General features: G+C 37.7%; 1 protein-coding gene across 3 annotated transcripts; it reads left to right on the top strand.

Annotated features, from left to right (window-relative positions):
* The first annotated feature begins 4,166 nt into the window (after window positions 1-4,166).
* Window positions 4,167-5,459, top strand: LOC145914219 (uncharacterized). Of its 3 annotated transcripts, none has more exons than XM_083002010.1 (5): window positions 4,167-4,325; window positions 4,467-4,643; window positions 4,714-4,858; window positions 4,935-4,981; window positions 5,086-5,459. In XM_083002010.1, the coding sequence occupies exons 1-5, from the start codon at window positions 4,232-4,234 to the stop codon at window positions 5,205-5,207; spliced, it is 585 nt and encodes a 194-aa protein (XP_082858136.1). In that variant the 5' UTR covers window positions 4,167-4,231; the 3' UTR covers window positions 5,208-5,459. The 3 variants fall into 3 exon arrangements, with proteins under 3 accessions (XP_082858136.1, XP_082858137.1, XP_082858135.1); XM_083002011.1 differs by having other exon boundaries at window positions 4,464-4,643; window positions 4,735-4,858; XM_083002009.1 differs by having other exon boundaries at window positions 4,464-4,643.
* Window positions 5,460-23,951: the final 18,492 nt, after the last annotated feature.

Raw genomic sequence — 23,951 nt, 5'->3', positions numbered from 1 at the left:
TATCTGCACTTTCATCACAGGATTTTAATTTACTAAATGGTATAAATATAAAAAAAATCATAAACTCCAACTCAAAATCTCGTTAATGAGATGTTTTTGCAGCAACGGCTGCTACCACGACGGTTAACACTACAGTGTACAACAACAAGCACAAGTACAACAACAACAACGAAGCAAGCCACAGGAAGTGCAACGTCTGCTGCGATAGAGCTATCCAGCGGGACAAGCACATTGACCAAGGAAACAACCGTACTGATTACCACGACTGGTAAACCAGCAGACACATTTGTAACAGTCTTAACCTATACGTATAGAGCAAATAATCATCCATTTAAACTTTTCATAATGTCTTGTAACAACACCCATACACTGTGTTTATATTTTCCAACCAAAATTACAGCATCAAACAGCACCAACTTATCAGCTATCATTGGTTGGACATTTGCTTGCATTGCAGTGATTGTCCTAATTTGCATGGTTGGATATCGTGTTATGGAACAAAGACAAAAAACAAGGCGAGATCGAAATTGTTGTTTGTTTATTATCTGAAGATTAAACACTGTTTTTATAGGATTGTTGGATTGGAAAATCCCACCGAAGTCTCGGTTACAGCGGCGGCAGGTGAGTAAACAGTCTACGCTTCCTTACGCTGAAATTGGACGTTTGATAACCGTGCGCATAAAATCACGGTTTTCTTAATTAACTAGTCCGGCCGTACAGTCTGATACTTAGTCACCCTGTCACAACAACCCTATGTAGTTCTTACCATACGTTTTCTTTATTAAGCGGGTCTAGTTTTGATTGCTGTCTTGCATGTTCGAAATATATCAACCGACAGAGCGGTAGTGCGGTAGGGTTAATTGTTAAGTGGCGACAGTTTCGATAGTGTGTTATTGAATGTAAAGGCTGTACAGTTTCACTTTAGCAGTCGATTTGGATAAGTAATGTTGTAGTCTGTCTGTCTGCGATGTTGTTAGTCTGTAAAAATGTTTTTTTTGTTTTTTATGTCGTTAATCCGGATACCTGATAACCAAGTACCGCTCTTACAAGGTTGACTGCACACGTCTAGTGAACTAAGAAATACACGTCACAAGAAAATCACATCATGGTCAACATGATTTCGTTTCAAGAACTCATCAACGAAATTATGTTTTGCGTTTTTACCATCAATCAATTCTTGTCTCAACATCTGCAGATAGCCGACAATCAGACGATGCGTACAGTTTGCCACAAACCATCCCAACACCCAATAACCAACCAGTACAGCAGAACCATCCTTCCTTCCAGCCAACACAAACCAAACCCTGACATCAACCATTACGAAACCACGCAAGATGCTACATACGTGAACATTAAAACTACTGATGGGAATTCAGAATACATGGATTTCAAGTAAAGTTCCGGAAAACGAAAAACAATTACCAGTCTAATACTTTCAAACTTTTCAACATGTTTCTTGATTTTTATTAAAGCATGACTTTAATGACTTCACTTGATTCAACAATGTGAGTGGGCAATGTGTAGTCTCTTCCTCTGTATTGTAGAACGCTGCACTGTTGCGCTTTTTGGTTGCGTCCTACGTAAAATATCCATCAACAAACACAACACATGAAAATAATCCACATGTTATGTTGTAAGCAGGCCCCACGATAGGGCGATGCAACCGCTACAGTTCGCTTGGGCCTCTGCCTTTCTAATGGGACGTAAACAGTAAACAAGGCCTTACGAACACCATAGGTTATTTTAAAACTAATGGATTTCTATCAGAAAGGCTGGGTTCCAACGAAAATGTCACCTGATCTCCATTAAAAAGGTTCTCGCACCTCCTATTTTTTAAGTATTCAACTAGCAGCATTAGGATTTTATGATTTGTGCGCTGACGCCCAACGTAGAACGTAGCCTACAAATATTTTGTTTGGATAAATGCCATTTGCTGAAGCTATAACATCCCAACAGAAATTTTATTTTTTTATATTTTGCTTTTTATATAAGGATTTTTTAGGTTTATTGAAGCTCAACAAGTTACACAACAGTGCAAGATAAGTCTGCAAACTTTACCACGTTAAAAACCCGCAATGTATTTATTCTCAGCGAACTGAGTTAACACAAAAACCCACTCTTATACACTAAACTCCACAAGAACCCACTCTTTTCTGAACGTAGACTGATGACGTGTTTGCAAGCTGTTGCAATCAGCGCAGTAAGCAGTGACAGCTGTATTACATTGCGGTGTCAGGTTTTGGATTGTTTCCTCGATGAAATGTGCAGATTCGAATTTTTCAAAGCTTTTTATCTGTTGCAACAATGGTTTAGAATGATTTAAATTACTTGTATATGTTGAATTCAAATTCGATTGAAGATAGCTTTAAATTTACATGCTTTTTAAACTTGTTATGCTAATTATGCTAATGGTATGACAACTATGACCATAGTAAATGTTCATGTAAACCAGTGTTTCCCAGCCGGTAGTACGCGTACCACTAGTTGTAAGCGACGACATTCTAGGTGGTACGCGAGCACATTTCTGTAATTTGCGAATTCAAGAAATCGTAAGTGATTTCGTAATATAAGTTACTTCATTCCCTAGGTTACTTTGTAATACTCAGCTGGGTGGTACGCGTCAAAATTGTTTTACCTCCAAGTGGTACGCAACCACAAAAAGGTTGGGAATCACAGATGTAAACCATGTAACCTTGTTTAATTAGCCGAGGACGGAGATTTAGTTTTGTAATATCTTTCATACCAGACATTGATTTCACGATTAAGTGCAGGTTTGGCAATAAACGCAATACCTGCAATAGGTTAAATATCCTACGTACATTATCCCGTAAACTAGTGATGCGTTTTCAGGTTGTTGCAATTTGTGACGTCACACACAGTGAGCTGTAGAGAAGTTAGTATTTGTCAAATATCTATAATATAATCAGGTTTTCTGTTTTTATATATTTAAATTACGTGTTTGTGTGCCATATGTAATGATTTTATTCGAAGAGAGCTTTGAATGTGTAACTGACCTAGCTACCGCTAATGATCATATGATCTTTAAATGCAACGTTTTCGTTTTCACTATTTAGGTTGCCATACTTCATAATTTCCAACAAAGTTTACATTAATTGGAAATAGGGGACAATGAAATTATTTGTTGTGTTATTTGTAACTTTTCTACCGGTTGTTTATGGAGAAACAAGGTACAAGTTGGATGAATATGTAGGGCGTTCTTTAAAACGTCTACACAAAATATTAACACTGCCGTATATCTGACTCCTGATAAAAAGGCTACTATCTAAACCAAAGTTAATCTGTCAGTTTAATGCATAAATAAAAGTCGCACAAATATTACAACAAAACGTTACAAACCACGCGTACTAAAGTCTCTGTCTGTGAGTATATAAAGAAATCATGGAATAGAGTTATAGACTGAAAAATCGTCCTCTTCAAAGACTGAATTATATATCTCTATGACTCTATGTGACTCTATATTTCTCTATGTTTTACCCAAAGATGTGTGGCTTATATAGAAAACGCATACAGGGTCGTTTGTGTTCGGACTGATACGTGACTCATTTAAAAAGACAGCTGTGTTGCTGGAAGTGTCACGGAATATGATTAGCCGGATATTAAGCTGTCTTCCGTGCATACAATAAACAGCGCGTGCGCCGTATGGGTTGAAATGGGTTCGTGGCGTATTATTCGACGTTAATAAAAAATACAGATGTCACGTAAACACAACATAACATACGAAAAAATGTGACGTCAGATGCAAATACCACGAATATTTGATCGGACCTCAAGTTAATTCATACACAGAAGCTGAAACTGCATGCAGTGCTCAAAATGCATATTGAGCCGGTGTTAAAACAACCGCTATATTTAACTTCTTGGTGGAAAAGATTGGAAAAGCAACAGGTATGTAATTTTGTTTTTTCCTGCCTGAGAAACATAATATTCATCGCTCAAAAACGATCAAATAACAACGTAAACATAACAAATCGTTTTAGTTCTATTATTTTCTGTTTGACAACACCCTCGGATCAACAATATTTGTGCTTATTGATATTTCATTAAACCATATTGATTGTCCATGTACACAGTCGCCCCATACTCATTCTACATCGGAGCAACACGAAGTGCAGGAACAAGCATCTATAAGTGGACGGATGGAAAAAATGTTGTCAATGGACAGTGGAATATTGATGAACCGATCGCAATAGGAGTAAAGTATTGTGTGATAATGGGTTCATTAACTTCACTTGATTCAACATACAAGTGGAGAACTATCGAGTGTAATGTTACTTCGAGATATGTTTGTCAAAGAATACCTGCAGGTAATTAACCAGATTTATTAAAATGGTATTCTAAAATTTATATCTAAGTACTTAAAACAAATTTGTCACGAAAACCCAACCTTTTTAACATAAAATTAAATGTTCCGTTGTTGAAATAAATGCCGCATACATATTTAGCAGCAATGACAAGCACTACAACAACAACAAAAACAACAACAATGGCGACAACGAGGAAAATAGCAACGAGTCGCGCAACAACATACGCAACCACTTACAAACCAACCCCAGCAACAACAGCAGTCATTGTTCTCCAAACTTCTGCTACAAAGGAATTAAATAGTTCTGCTACAACAATACGTAAGTTCATCTTATTCTTCGGTATGAGTATTTTCAATTATCAGGACAAGCGAGCTTTTGTCTTGGGCAGCAATTCTCACTCGTTCTTCAGATGAAATCCATAACCGTAACAACGCAAGCATGATCATAGCCTCCTTAGTTCTTGATGCCGTTCTTATTGCTGCTGTTGTCATTGGAATCATCATCTTTTGCTTTTGGTCGCGTACAAAACATATGTAAATCTGTGTGCTGTTGTTTTATAAGATTTGCGTTTAGTAGGGTGTGTAATATATATTGTGATAATTTATTTAGAGTTGATCGTCAAATCAACCCTAGAATGGTGAATGTTGCTTCGGTCGGTAAGTAAACACATTTCCTCAGTTAATCAAACTTACCTGAAATAAACCTTTTTAAACTAAAATCATCGGCTTTTAGAAACATTGGTTCGTTTCTTTTTTCACAGGCCCCAGAACTCAAGATGAAAGAAACAAAGCAATCCACAACTATGACGTCATCAAACAACCGGATTATGTAAATACGGGTGTGAAAAACAACCCTGAGGAAGCTTACATGAAATGTGTTTAGTTTTAACCACGCCCCTCGATAATATTATCGATGTATGTTGAAAGAATATATTGCAGTGTAACTGTTTTAAACTTATTGGATCATATTATGTTTTCTTGAGGCTTTTGTGTGTGTTAAGTTTAAACTGAAAACATAAAAAATTGTATGCGGTAATAATAACATGTGCGCAAGTAGCTTCCAGTCCGGTATATATTTAGTATGATTTTCCTTCAAAACCACAATTCAGGGTATTGTACGTAAACAACGCTTGGGCCTACTGTGTAGTTAGGTGTCGAATAAATATGTTGAAAGGTTTTTCCTACGGCTTATGGTTTAGTTTTTCAACACATGTTTTGCAAATTTAATTTTGCCTTTAACTATGTCTTTTATAGTGATGTATCTGTTGTGAAACAAGATAAATAAATACGCACTGAGGCTTCATACGTAACAATGTGAGTGGGCAATGTATAGTCTCTTCCTCTGTATTGTAGAACGCTGCACTGTTGCGCTTTTTGGTTGCGTCCTACGTAAAATATCCATCAACAAACACAACGTATGAAAATAATCCACATGTTATGTTGTAAGCAGGCCCCACGATAGGGCGATGCAACCGCTGCAGTTCGCTTGGGCCTCTGTCTTTCTAATGGGACGTAAACAGTAAACAAGGCCTTACGAACACCATAGGTTATTTTAAACTTAAAGGATTTCTATTATAAAGGCCGGGTTCCAACAAAAAGGTCACTTGATCTCCACTAAAAAGGTCCTCGCACCTTCTATTTTTTTATTCAACTAAGTATTCAACTAGCAGCATTAGGATTTTTTTTTTGTGCACTGGCGCCCAACGTAGAACGTAGCCTACAAATATTTTGTTTCGATAAATGCTATTTGCTGAAGCTATATAACAGCCCAACAGAATTATTTTATTTTTTTATATTTTTGCTTGTAATGCTTTTTTAGAAGCTCAACAAGTTACACAACAGTGCAAGATAAGTCTGCAAATTTTACCACGTTAAAAACCCGCAATGTATTTATTCTCATCGAACTGAGTTAACACAAAAACCCACTCTTATACACTAAACTCCACAAGAACCCACTCTTTCCTGAACATGGACTGATGGCGTGTTTGCAAGCTGTTGCAATCATCGCAGTAAGCAGTGGCAGCTATATTACAGTTCAGTGTTAGGTTTTAGATCGTTTCCTCGATGAAATGTGCAGATTTATATAAATGTCGCTGTAGTTTTTTCAGTCATAGTAACATTAGATGTTGAAACAAACAGTAAGAATGACGTCAAAAGATGATTTGATATGTTTTTGTTTTTTTACCAAGTACGTTTTATTATAGCTAAAAGTCACAGCCTTTTCAAATAAATTAATTAGATTGTTTCTTCGATTAAATGTGCAACTCAGAATTTATGTATATTTTGCTGTAGTTTGTTCTGTCGGATTTGATCAGATGCAACTATGGTTTAGAATGATTTCAAATACTTTATTTGTTATATTCTTTTCCGTTTTATGATAGATTAAATGTATTGGTTTTTTTATGTTTCCTTAATTTAAAAACACTTAACAATGTGTTTTGTGTCTGAATAAGTGCGAGTTGGTCAATAAACGCAATACCTGCAACAGGTTAAGCATACTATGTATACTTTACTGCAAACTAGTGATGCGTTTGTTTGTTATGTTGTTGCAATGTGTAACGTCACAAACCATAGGTGGTAGAAAAAGTTCTTTCTTGTTGAATATTCACAATGCAACAAAGCGCTACTTTTTTAAATATTTAATTTACGTGTTTCAGTGCTATATTTAATAAGTTTATGCGAAGAGAGATTTTGTTGTGTAACTGACCATAACTTTATTTGAAGTTTCCGTGTTTAGTATTTATGTTAATACTTGATAAATTCCAACAAAGTTTACATCAATTAAAAATTGGGGACAATGAAATTATTTATTGCGTTTTATGTAACTTTTCTACCGGTTGTTTTTGGACAAACCTGGTACAAGTTGGATGACTACCGCGAATATTTAATCGGGCCTCAAGTTAATTCATACTCAGAAGCTGAAGCAGAATGCCGTGCACACAATGCATATCTCGCCCATGTTAAAACCCCAGATATATTTAACTTCCTTGTGGGAAAGATTGGAAATATAACAGGTATGTAATTTCATTTTCCACCTGCAGACACGTAATATTCATCGCTAAAAAAACGACTATATAACAACGTGAACGTAACAGACTCGCGTTTAAATTCAATTATTTTTGTTTGCCATCACCATCGAATCAAGAGTATTTTTGCTTCAATCGTTTTCATGGATGTCATGTACACAGTCGCCCCATACTCATTCTACATCGGAGCAATACGAACTGCAGGAACAAACAACTTTAAGTGGACGGATGGAAAAAATGTTGTCATTGGACAGTGGAATAATCACGAACCGATCGCAATAGGAGTAAAGTATTGTGTGATAATGGGTTCATTAACTTCACTTGATTCAACATACAAGTGGAGAACTATCGAGTGTAATGTTACTTCGAGATATGTTTGTCAAAGAATACCTGCAGGTAATTAACCAGATAACCATATTAAAATGGTATTCTAAAATTTAAATCTAAGTACTTAAAACAAATTTGTCACGAACACCCAACCTTTTTAATATAAAATTCAATGTTCCGTTGTTGAAATAAATGCCGCATACATATTTAGCAGCAACGACAAGCACTACAACAAAAACAACAACAAGGCCGACAACGAGGAAAATAGCAACGAGTCACGCTACAACATACGCAACCACTTACAAACCAACCCCAGCAACAACAGCAGTCATTGGTCTCCAAACTTCTGCTATAAAGGAATTAAATAGTTCTGCTACAACAATACGTAAGTTCATCTTATTCTTCGGTATGAGTATTTTCAATTATCAGGACAAGCGAGCTTTTGTCTTGGGCAGCAATTCTCACTCGTTCTTCAGATGAAATCCATTACCGTAACAACGCAAGCATGATCATAGCCTCCTTAGTTCTTGATGCCGTTCTTATTGCTGCTGTTGTCATTGGAATCATCTTCTTTTCCTTTTGGTCACGTACAAAACATATGTAAATCTGTGTGCTGTTGTTATTTAAGATTTGCGTTTAGTAGGGTGTGTAATATATATTGTGATAATTTATTTAGAGTTGATCGTCAAATCAACCTTGGAATGGTGAATGTTGCTTCGGCCGGTAAGTAAACACATTTCCTCAGTTAATCAAACTTACCTGAAATAAACCTTTCTAAACTAAAATCATCGGCTTTGAGAAATATTGGTTCGTTTCTTTTTTCACAGGCCCCAGAACTCAAGATGAAAGAAACAAAGCAGTCCACAACTATGACGTCATCAAACAACCGGATTATGTAAATACGGGTGTGAAAAACAACCCAGAGGAAGCTTACATGAAATGTGTTTAGTTTTAACCACGCCCCTCGATAATATTATCGATGTATGTTGAAGGAACATATTGCAGTGTAACTGTTTTAAACTTATTGGATCATGTTTTGTTTTCTTGAGGCTTTTGTGTGTGTTAAGTCTAAACTGAAAACATAAAAAATTGTATGCGATAATAATAACATGTGCGCAAGTAGCTTCCAGTCCGGTATATATTTAGTATGATTTTCCTTTAAAACCGCAATTCAGGGTATTGTACGTATACAACACTTGGGCCTACTGTGTAGTTAGGTGTCGAATAAATATGTTGAAAGGTTTTTCCTACGGCTTATGGTTTAGTTTTTCAACACATGTTTTGCAAATTTCATTTTGCCTTTAACTATGTCTTTTATAGTGATGTATCTGTTGTGAAACAAGATAAATAAATACGCACTGAGGCTTCATACGCAACAATGTGAGTGGGCAATGTATAGTCTCTTCCTCTGTATTGCAGAACGCTGCACTGTTGCGCTTATGGTTGCGTCCTACGTAAAATATCCATCAACAAACACAACGTATGAAAATAATCCACATGTTATGTTGTAAGCAGGCCCCACGATAGGGCGGTGCAACCGCTACAGTTCGTTTGGGCCTCTGTCTTTCTAATGAGACGTAAACAGTAAACAAGGCCTTACGAACACCATAGGTTATTTTAAACTTAAAGGATTTCTATCAGAAAGGCCGGGTTCCAACGAAAAGGTCACCTGATCATTAAAAGGGTCCTGGCACCTTCTATTTTTTATTCAATTAGCAGCATTAGGATTTTATGATTTGTGCGCTGGCGCACACCTAACGTAGAACGTAGCCTACAAATATTTTGTTTGGAAAAATGCCATTTGCTGAAGCTATAACAGCTTACAAACAGCTTTTTGTATTTATTCTCAGCGAACTGAGTTAACACAAAAACCTACTTCTACACTAAACTCCACAAGAACCCACTCTTTCCTGAACATGGACTGATGACGTGTTTGCAAGCTGTTGCAATCATCACCGTAAGTAGTGGCAGCTTACAGTGCGGTGTGTTTAAGTTTTAAATTGTTTTGTCGATGAAATTGTTAATTTCAATTTGCGATAAGTTTGCTGCAGTTTGTTCTGACACAGTTCCATCATAATATTATTAATTTGAGTTTTTGTATTCATTTTCTGACAGCTTAAATGTACTGGAATTTTTCACGTTTGCTAATTTATATGTGTATTGGTAGAGAAGCGAAATACTTTTTCCATTTAACAATCATTTTGTATATTTTATGTTAGATCCTCACGAATAAGTGCAAATTAGTCAATAAACGCAATACCTGCAACAGGTTAAGTATTCCATGTAAACATTTCTGTAAGCTAGTGATGCTTTTCCGGGTTCTTGCAATTTGTGATATCACACATAATGAGTTACGAACCGAGAAAGTTCGTATTTGTCAAATATCTATGATGAAACAAAGCGTATTTCTGTGCCGTGTACTAAGTTTATGCGAAGAGACCTTATGTTGTGTACCTAACTTACTTACCGAAAGTGATGATAACTTTAATTGCTTCACGTTCGTGTTCAGTGTTTAGGTTAATATACTATTTTTTCCAACAAAGTTTACATTAATTTAAAATTGGGAACAATGAAATTATCTGTTGTGTTATTTGTAACTTTTCTACCGGTTGTTTTTGGACAAACTTGGTACAAGTATGATGACTACAGGGAATATTTAATCGGACCTCAAGTTAATTTATACACAGAAGCTGAAACTGCATGCAGTGCACAAAATGCATATATCGCCAATGTTAAATCAACAGATGAATTCAACTTCCTAAAGGGAAAGTTTGGTACAGTAACAGGTAAGTTCCCCTGCAGAAACATAATATTCATCGCTCAAAAACGACCCAATAAAAACGTAAACGTAACAAACCCAGGATTATAATTTAATTATTTTATTTGATCATCATCGCATTAACAGCATTTTAGTTACAATTACATGCATATGTTTTCATGTATGTGTCGCTACATTAAATTGCATTGATTGTCCTCATGCAGAGGCAAACGATGATTGATTCGACGCAGGCGAAATATTCAAGGGACAAAACATAAATAAGTGATGGAGTTTTCGAGGGTGATAAATCATATTATGTCCTAAATAACCAAAATATAGGGGGGATTAGACCTTTTTCCTTAATATTGTCGGACTTCGCTTTGGTCGGGCCAGACAAAAATGCTCTTGTTTTTTGTAACTGCTGTAGTGAGTTTTTCACCTTCCTGCAAAAGTTGCATGTCATGCGCATTATTTGCGATACTTAACAAAACCTGTTGAGTACTGGAACCTTTCAAATCAGAAAACCTTTTCTTTAATTTCCCGACGCTTTTGATTTGCCTGAGGGCCAACAAATGACGCAGAGCGTTAATTCTGTCATTCACTTCAGTCTCCTTCTCCTTTTCCAGGTTAATTATCGTTTCTCCGATCCACGAACTTGATTTTACGCAAATTTTTACGCAAATTTTTACGCAACATCAAATAGGGCGGTTTGCAGGTTAGTTTTGATATTTCGTTATGGGCGGTGGTGTTGTAATAACAGCCTATTTTTCTACTGTCAAACTTTGGTGATACATCTTCCTCGCATGAAATCAACAGCCTTAAACGTTCTGCTGCAATCTTGGCCTCTACAACTTCTGTTGTTGCAGTATGTCCGTACTGTTTAAGAGCACAGTTTTGTATAACATCAAGATATGCATTAAGTTTTTCAAACTTTCGTTTCATGACAATACTGTTTTTAATTTCATAAAATGCCATAGCAATCTGCCGACAAACAGTCAGTTCCCTGCGTTCAAATTCAGAGGAGTTCAGACGACCAATCAGTGGTAACTAATTTAATAAGAGAATCAGCGGATCCGCCGAGTTCGGAAACCAAGAAAACAGCAGTAGCTAGCAAGGATATCCACTAAAAATTTAGCCGATGTATCTAATTCGGAAACCAAGTCAAACACCTTTCGAAATGACGAAATTTCATTTGCTATAGACGGAATGTGTGTGCATACAACCCAGCAGTAGCAAGAAAGGATATCCACCAGAAGAACAAAATCTGCCTCCATGACACACTGCTGGTTTACAAAACTCGTCTTGGGAGCCATAAACGATTCGACATCGTTTCTATTAAGAGTGACACATCTCTATGCGTTGTCGTCAGATACGTAAACTAAATAGAAACCATAATCACTATCATATACGTGCGCACGGACTCCCAAGATGGTTTTACTTTGTGGTAAGAGATTGGCCTGAAGAACGTTTCCGTTCAGAGATATTACTAAAAATGATGCTCAACCATTTTATAATGCAGTAACAAAAATAGTAACCTGAAATTCAAATAAAAAACCGTACATACTTTGGTCTCAAGCTTTATTGTAAAAAAAAGAAGCTTGTTGCTTTCTTTAGAACATGTGTACACGCACACTATGTCTTTGCACAATGCATGGCGCTGCTAACGTATTGAGAATCAGGCTTCGCTATGATATCTGACCAAATCTTTTAACATCAACTCCGATCCTCTGCCGCAATGCTTCCTTTGCATTTCCTTTCCAGTTTCATGCCCTTTCGAATAAACAGTTATGTTGTGGTGCAAGACTTAACAGCCTGGCAGAAGAAAGCCGGTTTACATCAACAATTGAAGGGAATTTGAATGCGCTTCGCTCAATTGCTCTCGCGCTCAATCAGTTCGAAGGAGGTGTAGTGAATTCGCTTCGCTTTCAATCCACTTGGAGTTTTAGGTGTGCGTTTTTTTAAGTTAGTCACATTGCATTGGATAAATGATAAACATAAAAGATAAGTGACATGGGATTTCAAGTTGTTTTAGGTGTGTAAAGTCCACATTGCATGCAGTGTAATGAATTCCAGCATACTTTATCATTTCTTGTTTTTTCTCCGATTCCTTCGCAAACGGCTCGTTTTTAGTCAATAAAAAGGGGCTTTCTGTTGTCAAAGGTACCTGTGTTGCAACACCACAGCAAAAAGGCAGCCGGTATATGAAAAATGAATCGATTTCCGTTCTGTAGTAAAACCGACGTATAAAGTTGCAGCTAAGAAAAGTATTCGTATTTTTGCACAGGAAAGTTTTGTATAGCTGATGTGTTTTTGAAGATCAGGCGTCCTGACAAGAAAAGTGTTATTGCAACGGCTCTAGCCCATTAAACGTTTCTGTCAGTGGTACAAGCGCACTTAACACGCGGCTGTTGACAAGACAATTGGATCTGTCGGTTACCGGTTTTCCATTTCTTTCGAGAAACTGTTATCTACCTTAACTGGATAATTGTTACAATCAATAAAACTATTCAATAACATTCGAATGCCTTTCAAAGGATTTCGATCATGTGGATGAATGGTCTGAGTAACTCCTAAATTTCCAATTGGGACATATATTACAGTGAGAGGTAACAACGAGGTCATTAAACTTTGTCACGTCCCATTCCAAACCTTGGGCCTCGTAACCGAGAACAATGTGCTTGGTGGTATTGAGGCAATCGACAGTTCAGCGCATCGTTAAATTTCAATGTTTTTACAGAGTAACTATTGCCCTTGATCCTAAGCATACATGACAATGTGGCAGATGCACAAAGATCTCCAAATCCAAGCAGATTACTTTCGAAGGAGGAACACTGATTCGTTTCTTTTACTTTTATTGCTTTTTTTTCAAAATAACGTTTTGGTAAAAGTTTTCGTTACGATGGTCGCTGGTTATTGTGACAACAAAGACAATGCGTGCCCAATTCTTTTAGTGACGCTACATTACTGCGGTTCTTTATCAATTAAACGACTTTTAATGCGCGACAAAGGCTTTAAAGGACATAATGCTATTCTTGCTGCCAAGGCATAGTAATTAATAGGAATTGTTCTTCTGGCAAAAAATACAACATTGATATAATAAAATTGGCCGAAACGGTGATATAATAAATTTATTACCAGAAGGGCCGTATCACAGCAATGAAAAACAAAACAAGGCAGGCGTGTGACGAGCCATTGGCAAAAACTGATGGTGGTAACTGTCTGCTTCGTGTTATTTGAAAAACGTGTTTGTAAGTGAGTGCGGGTTAAGAAGCAAGACTCGCAGTATTTTGCAAAATAATCGTCATCTGTGACTCATTGACTCAACAATCTGTCGTAGCGAAACTCCTACAAATGAATGAATGATCGGTCGCGCATTCATTTTTAATAAAATTTGTGTTTTCATGCCGCAACGATCCACCACCTATCAATTTACTACTACACCTCCGCCCAACAATAATGACATGAACAGGTTGGTAGTGGCAACATACAAAAAGCCAGATAAAGTAAGAGTTACCACTATAGTGGTTTATGACTGCAGCATAAACAAAACGGGAAGGATACAACACAACGTTTTTTATCTGAGGGGCGATTTGCAGTTGTTACAATAAGATAAAGTTTTCAAACCTACACCACCACAAAGACCGATCTTTATATTGCCTTCCCTGTTAATAAAAGCTTCTGTACGTCAACGTATTCGTTTTGATGCAAGGCGGTCGTAGTCTTAGCAGACAGAAATGAATGCTAGGATATGAAAGGACCAGCAAGTTATGCTGAGTCATACAACCGTGGCGGGAAAGTTATACTGTTCAGATTTCAAATCTTTTGAAGAACGCTTTTTGTTTATTTACCTGTTGTTTTTGGACTAAACGGAAAATATTCACGTAAAATCTTTTTTCATAAATACAATACTAATGCCACTGTTGTCATTAGTACATGTGTGAGAATAAGATGTTTATTGATTGTTTGCGTGTTCTGCTGCGACTGCGTTTCGTTTGTTTATTCAGTAGACACAAAAGATGAAGTGGGAAAAACACATTACATCATAGCACGTTACAAAATGTGAAAAACACATTACATCATGACACGTTAAACATGTAACCACGGTCATATGTGTGCGATGAACCCGTTCAGCTTACTGTAATGTCACAAAGCGACCGCAACGAAACCGCTCTATCAGTTGCATTGAAAGATTGGAATCTGATAGTGGCGGGTTGTGTACGTTTATTTTAACCTGAAAGTAGGTAAATGGAGCTCGTGTATTATATTTTGGCTCACGCTAAAGTGCATGTGACACGTGAAAATAAAACATGTTAATAATTAAACTAATGTTCACACTTTAAAAGATGTTCACAACTTTAAAACATTTTTGACGAAAAAATTAGCTTGATACGACGACTGGTTTCTGAGATACAGCTGATCAAAGTCGCATTTAGCAAAAAAAACAAAAAAGTAATCCCTCTTGTTTACTTCAACGCAGCTGTGTCTGTAGTACAACTAGTGTGGTTCAGATTAGTCCGATGTCAAGCCATAACAGTAACAATACTTTTAAAACGATGGGAGTTTGGCAAATGATTAATTTTATGTAGTTTGTTTCCGAAGAAATTTTGCAGTATGACAAATAATCGACAGTTTATTTAGGCATTTAGATAGTTATCTGCCTACATGTGTTGTTCTGCACTTATACTTATTATGTCTAAGAGGTTTATTGTGCTCTATCAGTTCCGAAAAACAGATACGTCTTAATTGTCTGGACTAAACAGCTCCAGGTACGTAAATTTACGAATTGCTACCACAAAAATACATATATGTATATAGGTAACAACAAGCAGTTAGTTAATATCGTTAATGTGGGCTTACTTTCTGTTTTAAGTGCTCATAACGACGTCGATCTTATGTATTAGCTTGAAAATTAACAATGCAAAGGTCAGCAATGTTATGCATCTTCCTTCTCTTGCACGGTTACATTATTATGGGAGTACACGGAGCAGCCAACATTACTGCAAGTAAGTAACCACGAAAAATTTTAATACTGTTGATATTTGGATATTATCAGCAACTTTTCCCCACACTTTGCAAATGAGGCTATATAAAACAGTGGTTGTCAACCTTTCGGTTTTGACCGACCCCTTTAATAACGTAAAAGCAGCCGTGCAGCCCTTTACGACGTCAGAGCAGTTTGGAACCTCTTTATGTCTAAGACAAAAATCTGCCAAAATGCGTGTTTGTTTGCCTGTCATATTATGTTGTAATCAATCTGGTTTCCATTGATTAATTAAACATTCATGCCTATTGGGCATATTGTAATTGATATATGACGTTGTGTATTTTGACATTGGCTCAGATTCCTTGTGGCAAGAATCCGGACGTCATTTTTGTAATCATTTTTTTGTACTTTCTGATCTCAACGACGAACATCCACAACCAACACGACTAACTAATAGTGACACTATTCGTACGCCTTTCAAATGGGACAATTCAGAAAATAGAGTTAGATGCAACAAAAGGCTGATAATGTTCACATCAAACGGGAAAATTTTCGGGATAGAGACAAGAAAAATTCTTCTAAAAAAACGATTACATTCGTTGCATGGAGATCAAAAAATTTTAATAATGAGAAAACAATGCTTTTTTATATTTTCTTAGGCCTGTGCCAAGGACCATTTGACAGCATCCAATGCAAGTGTCCTGACACTATGTTCTCCTGCACATGTCGAAATGGCGGCAACTGCACTTGGGGATCAGGGTGTGTTCCAATGGCCTGGAGATTTGATGGCTTCAACCAGTGCGGTGACCAGAGTGATGAGCTTCCTGCTAAACAGCCAGATGATATGTATTGTGATTGCGCGAACAGCACAGATGAATGTGATAGAGGATACCCAAAATATTACTCCAAGTCCCAAAAGTATTTTACAGCACAAACATCACTTTATCTCAACCGTTCATCATATTACAGGCCAACTACACTTTTAACAATCCCACGTAATCATAAATAACAAGTTCTATATTTATTTCTTTTGACCAAACTGTCGCTACTGTCAACAATTCACGCGAATACAAACAATCTAGGGCGAAACAGGTCACGTATACAAAAAAGTAAAACACTAAATTTGGGAAATAAATGGCCCTAACTGACACAAAAAAATACATGATATATGGTAATGTTGTTAGATGCGACAAGTTGCAAACCTGCAGTGATTGGAGTGATGAGAAAAACTGTCCGGATCCATGTTCTGCCAACGAATTCAAATGTGCGTGTTACGGCACGGTGAATGACGTTTGTGCAGGACCGTGTGTTCCAGATAGCTGGGTAAACGACGGCTACAACGACTGTGGCGATTGGAGCGATGAACCGGCAGCCCAATGCCCTACGAACGAATTTAAATGTGCTTGTTGGGGTCAAAAAGGATGCACCGGGTGTGTACCCGATACCAAGATCTGCGATGGATATAACGACTGTAACGACTGGTCGGATGAAAGAAACTGCACTTGCACTAAACCAAACTTCGAGTGTGGATGTTATTCTACGTTAAACTGCACGTCGACGATAACAACAGGCTGCATACCCGGTTCATTTCGATGCAACGGAAAATCTAACTGCGGTGACTGGAGTGATGAAAGAAACTGCTCGTGTAAACCAAACCAGTTCACTTGTAATTGTTACAAACAACCAAGTGGCTGCGGGAGGAGCAATGGATGCATCAACATGGCACGAAGATGCGACGGAACACCAGATTGTCCTGGTATGGAAGATGAGATGAACTGCACATGTAACCAATTTGAGTGCGGTTGCTACAGCTACAAGTGCCCGTTAACAGGATGTCTGAATCAAACAAAAATTTGTAACGGTGTAAATGATTGTGGCGACTGGACAGATGAGCTTAACTGCACTCAACTTACTGAACCCAATAACGTTTGTAAAACAACATTAGCTTGGTGCGGAAGTCAAGTAATTATACAGGATTGTGATAAATCTCAATCACTGAACTACGTCACGGGAAATCGCACTCAAATTTACCCCTTATACGACTACAGATGCTCACCTAATATAGTTGTATGTGTCAGTGGTAACAGGTATATCACTGGGATGACCAAACACTGCAGTGAACTATTCCAATGCAAAGACGGTACTTTTATAGATAGCAAATACTTCTGCGACGACAACAGCGCTGTCGGATCATCCTGCAACGATGACAGCGACGAACAATGTGCAAGATTTGGATTTCGTTGCTCAGGGCCTACCAGAAAATCAGTTTGTACTTTGCCGCAAGCCAACCTCTACGATTCGGTGCCAAATTGTGCCGACCGATCAGATTTGTGCTTCGTTGGGGGTGAATTCAGATGCTATCAGTGTCTCGATCGGCTTCATATAATCGCCCCAAATCAGGTTTGCGACGGCATTGCCGACTGTCAAGATTTATCAGACGAATGTTTCCGCAAGAATGCATCGATTTGCAACGAGTTGCAGGACACATGTCCAATTGGACAGATGCGTTGTAATGCAACCTGCGTAAACATGACCAATGCTTTGTGCAACCCCAACGTAAACTGTCTAGGTTTAAACACGAAGTATTGCAGTTGCAGTCAAACCACACAAAAATTCATACAGTGTCACACTTGGAATGGCTTCGAAATGGTGAGAAAGTGCGACGGAAACCCGGAATGTAAATTGTTGGAGGACGAATGTACTGGATGTCCCAATCCACCAGCTTTTTGTCAAACCCCGTGTGCTCAACAAATTAAAACTCTCTGGCAACGGTTGAAGTTGACCAGCAAAGTGCATTTTTGCGATGGTATCGTTGAAAAGATATATGGGGTGCTTATTAGTCCGGAGTGTGCACTGCAAGGGGAACAGTACTGCAAAACGTCACGATTTTACTGCATTCGAAACAAAACCGACGTCAATATCCCACTGTGGCAAGTCTGCAATGGTCTTATGGATTGCGACGACGGCTCTGATGAAGACACTGCCCTCTGCAAGGGACGATGGATGGAATGTGCGAACCGGAAGCAAAACATCTCTTCTAGTTTGGTTTGCGATGGGATTTTTGACTGCAATGATCGAAGTGACGAGGCCGACCAGCTCTGCCACAGTACACGATTTAAATGCTTCTCCGGCAACGTGTATTCCATCGATATAAAGCTTGTGGAAAATGGCGTCACTAACTGCCAAGATGGCAGCGACGAATGCGTTACAATTTTTTCTAATCGATACGAAATGATCGCGTTGCCAGTTTTTAGAGCATTTTTCTGGATTATGGGAATTCTTGCGATTATTGGCAATACTGTAGTATTTGTTTCTTCTCTACACACTCTAATCAAGACTAACAGGATGGCAACCCTATCCAAATGCACCAACATGTTTATTCTTAATCTCTCCACGGCTGATTTTCTTATGGGCGTTTATCTCATAAGTATCGTGTCTGTGGGAGTTTCTTTCAAAGGCTCGTACTGCATCCATGACAAGATGTGGAGGACCAGTTATGCTTGTTCAAGTTTAGGCGCCCTTGCCATTATATCTTGCGAGGCATCAGCCTTTATCATGACCGCAATAACAACCTTCAGGCTAGTGACCATCCAAAATCCGTTATTATCTAAGAGTATCAAATTCAAGGCTGTCGCAATACCAGTAACTGCTTTCGCTTGGGGAACTGCCGTGTTGATTGCAATACTACCAATCCTGAAATTCAAACTAGAATACTTTCAAACCACCATTTGGTTTCCCAATTATTTCTTCGGCGTTCCAAGTGTGAAGGTAAACGTAATGATCCGACTTGCTGAGGAAACTTCCAACACTCGCCTATACACGTGGTCAAATGCAAAAGAGGTAATATCGAAAGATTTTCCCGATTACATACGTGGCGAGTTCGACTATTATGGGGAAACAAGTGTCTGCATGCCTCGGTTGTTTGCCACAACGCAAGAACGTGGCTGGGAATATTCAACTGCTATCATCACCATCAACTTTCTAATGTTCTTGTACATCTTCGCAGCTTATTGCTACATTTACCACGTCAGCAACCGGATGAAAAGAAACATAAATTCTGGCTCCAACACTAAGTTACAGAAGAGAATCTTCCGGCTGATCACAACTAACTTCTGCTGTTGGATTCCGGTTTGCATCATGGGTTATTTGAGTGTGGCGGGAGTCAATATGCCCACTGATGCTTACGTGGCCAGCGCATGCATCCTGTTGCCAATCAACAGTGCTTTAAACCCGATTCTCTACTCAAAAGTTGTCGCTAAAAGATTTTCCATTTGCAGGAAATTCCTCAGTGAAAAAGGCCAACAAGGGATTGATTTCTGCGTGGCACAATTCTAGTTTGTACAACTTAGCACATTCGCCCTTTGGACTATTTGGTCTTTTTTCTTGTGATTGTTGACAGCTTTGTTGTGTATTTAGAATTACAATTTTACACATACGTCTTCTGGATTGATTGTTTTTTTTTCTTGTGCTTGATGACAACTTCGGTGTGTAGTAGTAAAAGATTGTTGAACATTAAGGTACTTAATGCTAAGTTATTTAAATACCCATCAAACTAAAAACTGGGACCCCTCCCTCGTGATAGGTTCTTTGAACAGTTGCAATCGTGCAATTTGATGCTTATGGTAACACTAATATCTTCCTGTCAGAAAACGAAGGAAGTAGTGTATAGCCTACATGGCTGATTAACAAGCGAGCACAGTAATATACAGTACCTAATTTTTATATGCGATGTAGAAACATACTTCTAGGGTGACTATTTTTATCAAATATGTTTTAGGCATTAGAAAAGTTCATATATTAGTTCCAAACTGAGTCAAAGTATTTTGCCGACTCATCACTGTTATACAGTTGCTTGGCCACAGTGCGTTCTACTGCAGTTCGTGTCCGGTAGTTCGTGCGTAGTTTGAAACCTGTAGTGATGTTCCAAGTTCCGATTATTCGGCCCCGCCGGATCCGGATAGTTACCAATCAAAATCCGGCCGGGTAATTTGGATCCAGCAGCTTGTTAATACCGATTCGTGTATTTTATCGGTATGGCAAAAATGTTTGATTGCCAAACTAATTGGTATATTAAGCTTATCATGAGTGGAATAATAAACGTGGGCATTTATTAACATGGTATAGTACGTCACGAAAAACCTTAATAACGAACAACAGAAAAATCGTAAATCGGCGAGTATCACAGACTGGGTCCCCAAAACGAGTAATTCGCGAAATATTTATCCGTTTTTAGAACAAAAATGCTTTCTAAAATATCCGGTAAAATTAAGTGTATTGTCCGGCCGGGTCCGGCGCAAGACATCACTACTGCAAAGTCACCACAAAGGGAAGTAGTCTCTCTCTGACAAGTTAGCCGACAAGACTGTCGTCGTCCGTCACAAGCTGCACTGATAAAGCCTAATTAGTCGAAACTGTCTGCACAACTGTATGCAACTAATTGCCACTGATACCTTTCCAATTTTTCAACTCGTTTTGTGTGATTAATTTATGGCTAGTTTGGCCACGAAAATTATCGATAGTAATCACCTGACAATCACCAATAAGCAGATCCTGGCGCCCATAAATATATTGCAAAAGTTTTTATAATTTATGTTAATAAATTTTATTAAGTTATTTTGAATGCACTACTTTATTAAACGCGGAATTAAAAGTGGATAATCAGTTTTTTTGTCGTTTGTCAAATTGCAATACTCGTGCTTTTGTTCGCGCAATCGTTAGAACATAATTTGCTCTTGCTTAAAACTTAATCTACATCTTATCTGTAAAACATAGAGTAAAAACACTTTTAAACATAAATGTTTGCTTAACTGGGAAATTCACACGGTCCGTGGCTTGTTGTCACAATAATCCAATTACGTTACAGCAGATTATTTTGTAAATCGTCTCCCAGGGTCTAATTACAAAGCTTATATTGACTGGCACGCGTTGCTTTTATTAGCTTTCCCAGGGCATAGTATTTACTTCGCTCAGGATAATAATCTTACATTTTGGGGTTTGAGTTTACCTGAAATCTCCATTACATTGGAAATCTTTGTCTACAGCTAATTTCGAAATAATAAATGTAGGCCTACTTGTGTCTATGCACTTATTAAGCATCTTCAGTAAAGAGAAACTTGTATTCGATAATTAAAAGCGTTTAGTCACAAAAGGTTAGTTAATATTTCAAAATTGACCGTAAACGTTCCACCTGGGTTACGCAAATTAATTGTTGCTGAAATAAGGTTGATTTCTTCAAAAAAACGTTCTCATAATTAATCTACAGTAACAGTTCCCAACCAGAGGTAAAGGTGTAACTTTTGCAAGCCTAAAGTTTGCAAACTTTTCATTGTACGTCGTGTAGTTTGGGTATGTTTTTCCGCACCACTCCATGCTTGTACAACAATTTTGCAAACTTTGTCTTCAAAGACTTCCAGAGCGTAAATTTGACGCAAATAGTTGGTAACCTACAGTATACAGCAGTAATTCCCAACCTTTTTGTGGATGCGTACCACTTGGAGGTAAAACTATTTCGACGCGTACGCACCTAGTCTAGTGTTACAAAGTAAATGCAGGGGCACTTTGAAATTGCGTTATACCTGATGAAGTCTCGCCGCATGGCAGACGAAACGTCGAATAAATACAGCACGTGTATTGTATGCCAGAAGAGCAGTACATTTTAAATGAAGTAAGTATTTGTCCAAATATTTTGGTTTAAAAAAGACAGAAAAACCTAATTTCTGGTTTTAAATGTGGAGAATTTGATTCAAATGGAAATAATGGTGTTTTCCAAATTTGTAGGATTTTAATAAAACGCTTTTGAAAACTGACTTGTGAATATGTTTCCACTGCAAGCTTCGATTATTGATTATAATAACAATGTTTGTTTTTATTTTTAAGCCATCACAGGCTCCTACATACATATGCAATTCATAAATATATTTTCTCAGCGGGTGGCGATGAACGCTTTGTTCGATAAAGGTGTTATCGACGATCATTAATAAAGCAAAACCGAATCGAATGACTTTCCTGTTTCCTGCAAGCAATGAAGAAAGAAAGTTGTGAGCACAAAGACGAGGACATCCGTTTTACAAAGTTGACCCGGTCAACGCAATTCTTTTTATGGCGCATCGAAGCCAATTAGGAGCATAATTGCCCTTACAATGTCCAACTTCCTTCGTGTAAAGCTTTCGAGAGGGAAGCAACAACAAAACACTAGATACCAATAAAAACTATGCTCCTGCATTAAATACAATATGTGTTTCACTGTACTCTTCTGGTTTAGCACTTTTTAAAAACGACCGATTTCTTTGTAAAACACACGAGCTTTTGAGAGATCCTGTCGTGCATCAGTTGTAAATAAATATCAATGACACAATGAAAAAATAAATTAATCTTTGTTTGATTTTGGTGTTTTGAATAAATTGTTAATACTCTCTGTGGCACATTCGAAAACCTCGTTGCGGCTTACTAATTGAGAAACACGGCTTTAGATTGAAATTTCGTATTCAATCGAAACAAACATACCTAATTAAATTAGATTTTACAACATTTAATTATTAGTACTGTGTATATATTGCAATAACACAGTAGTTCCACAGCCTCACAGTATTTTTTAGCATACAAGTTAGGCTACAAAAAAAATGCAATATAAATGCAAGCATAATTTGTAAATAATTCGAACCCAATTTGTAAAATCTTACGCGAGTTGCACAAGCCTTTTTACCAATAAACCTTTTTTTTGCAAGGGTTGGTCTGTTTTATTAATTATTATCATGTTGGTGGTTTGTTAATGCAAAATTAAACAGTGAAACATGCTTCGCTACAACTATCCCGTGGACCGAGGCGAATCGAAACACAATCAACGACAATAGGGGTTTCATACGAGGCGATTACGCGGCCAAGAAGCTGGCTGAGGAGCTCGGCTGGCCATTGCTAACAAGCCTTTGTGCCTTGATCCGAATTAACCGGATTACTCTGCACGATCACGCAAACAAAACATTAATGCGAGCGACGAAGAAGGCTCGCGACCAACCATAAAAACAAACACTCCGACTTCGACTCTCGAATTCTACGGTCTAGTTTTTTCGGGCTGTTGGTTGTCTTGCGCTGATTATTCGGATTAATCGACGAAATAGTTTATAGGTATTGATTTGTTGAGAAAAACGTACCACGCCCGGTCTTAATTTGCCTATTTGGGAACGAAGTTTCTCACGTACAAAGCTATGGTGTTGTGGTGGAAGTTTTTTTTTTATTCTCGAGTTAGATACTTGCATGATACAAGACATGTAGAAATTATACTACATATGTGAGTAGAGAAGGTAGAAGTTGCAAGAGAAGATTATGTCACATGTGTTATGCACGCAAATTACTAGGATAAAAATTAAATTTTAAAATGAGCAAATGATGCATTTCCGTCTTTGTGTAAATTGCATTATTTATTTAGTCAAAAATTCGACATAATTAGTTTCCTTTTGCAGCATAGACGTTTACACGAAATCGAAAAAAAATATTTTTCTAGTTTCATTGTCACGCCATTGCGCATTTTGCGTCATT

This window comes from Ascidia mentula, chromosome 9 (assembly GCF_947561715.1).
Source record: "Ascidia mentula chromosome 9, kaAscMent1.1, whole genome shotgun sequence".
Taxonomy (NCBI): domain Eukaryota; kingdom Metazoa; phylum Chordata; class Ascidiacea; order Phlebobranchia; family Ascidiidae; genus Ascidia; species Ascidia mentula.
The sequence above is the reverse complement of the archived record's forward strand: the minus strand, read 5'-3'. Positions and strand labels throughout refer to the sequence as shown.

Excerpts from the sequence above, each read along its gene's own strand:
- LOC145914219 (XM_083002009.1), top strand. The coding sequence starts at position 4,232 with ATGGGTTCATTAACTTCACTTGATTCAACATACAAGTGGAGAACTATC. Across the intron at positions 4,644-4,713 it reads TAGTTCTGCTACAACAATAC|CAATTCTCACTCGTTCTTCA; the intron begins GTAAGTTCATCT and ends TGTCTTGGGCAG. Across the intron at positions 4,859-4,934 it reads TGGTCGCGTACAAAACATAT|AGTTGATCGTCAAATCAACC; the intron begins GTAAATCTGTGT and ends TAATTTATTTAG.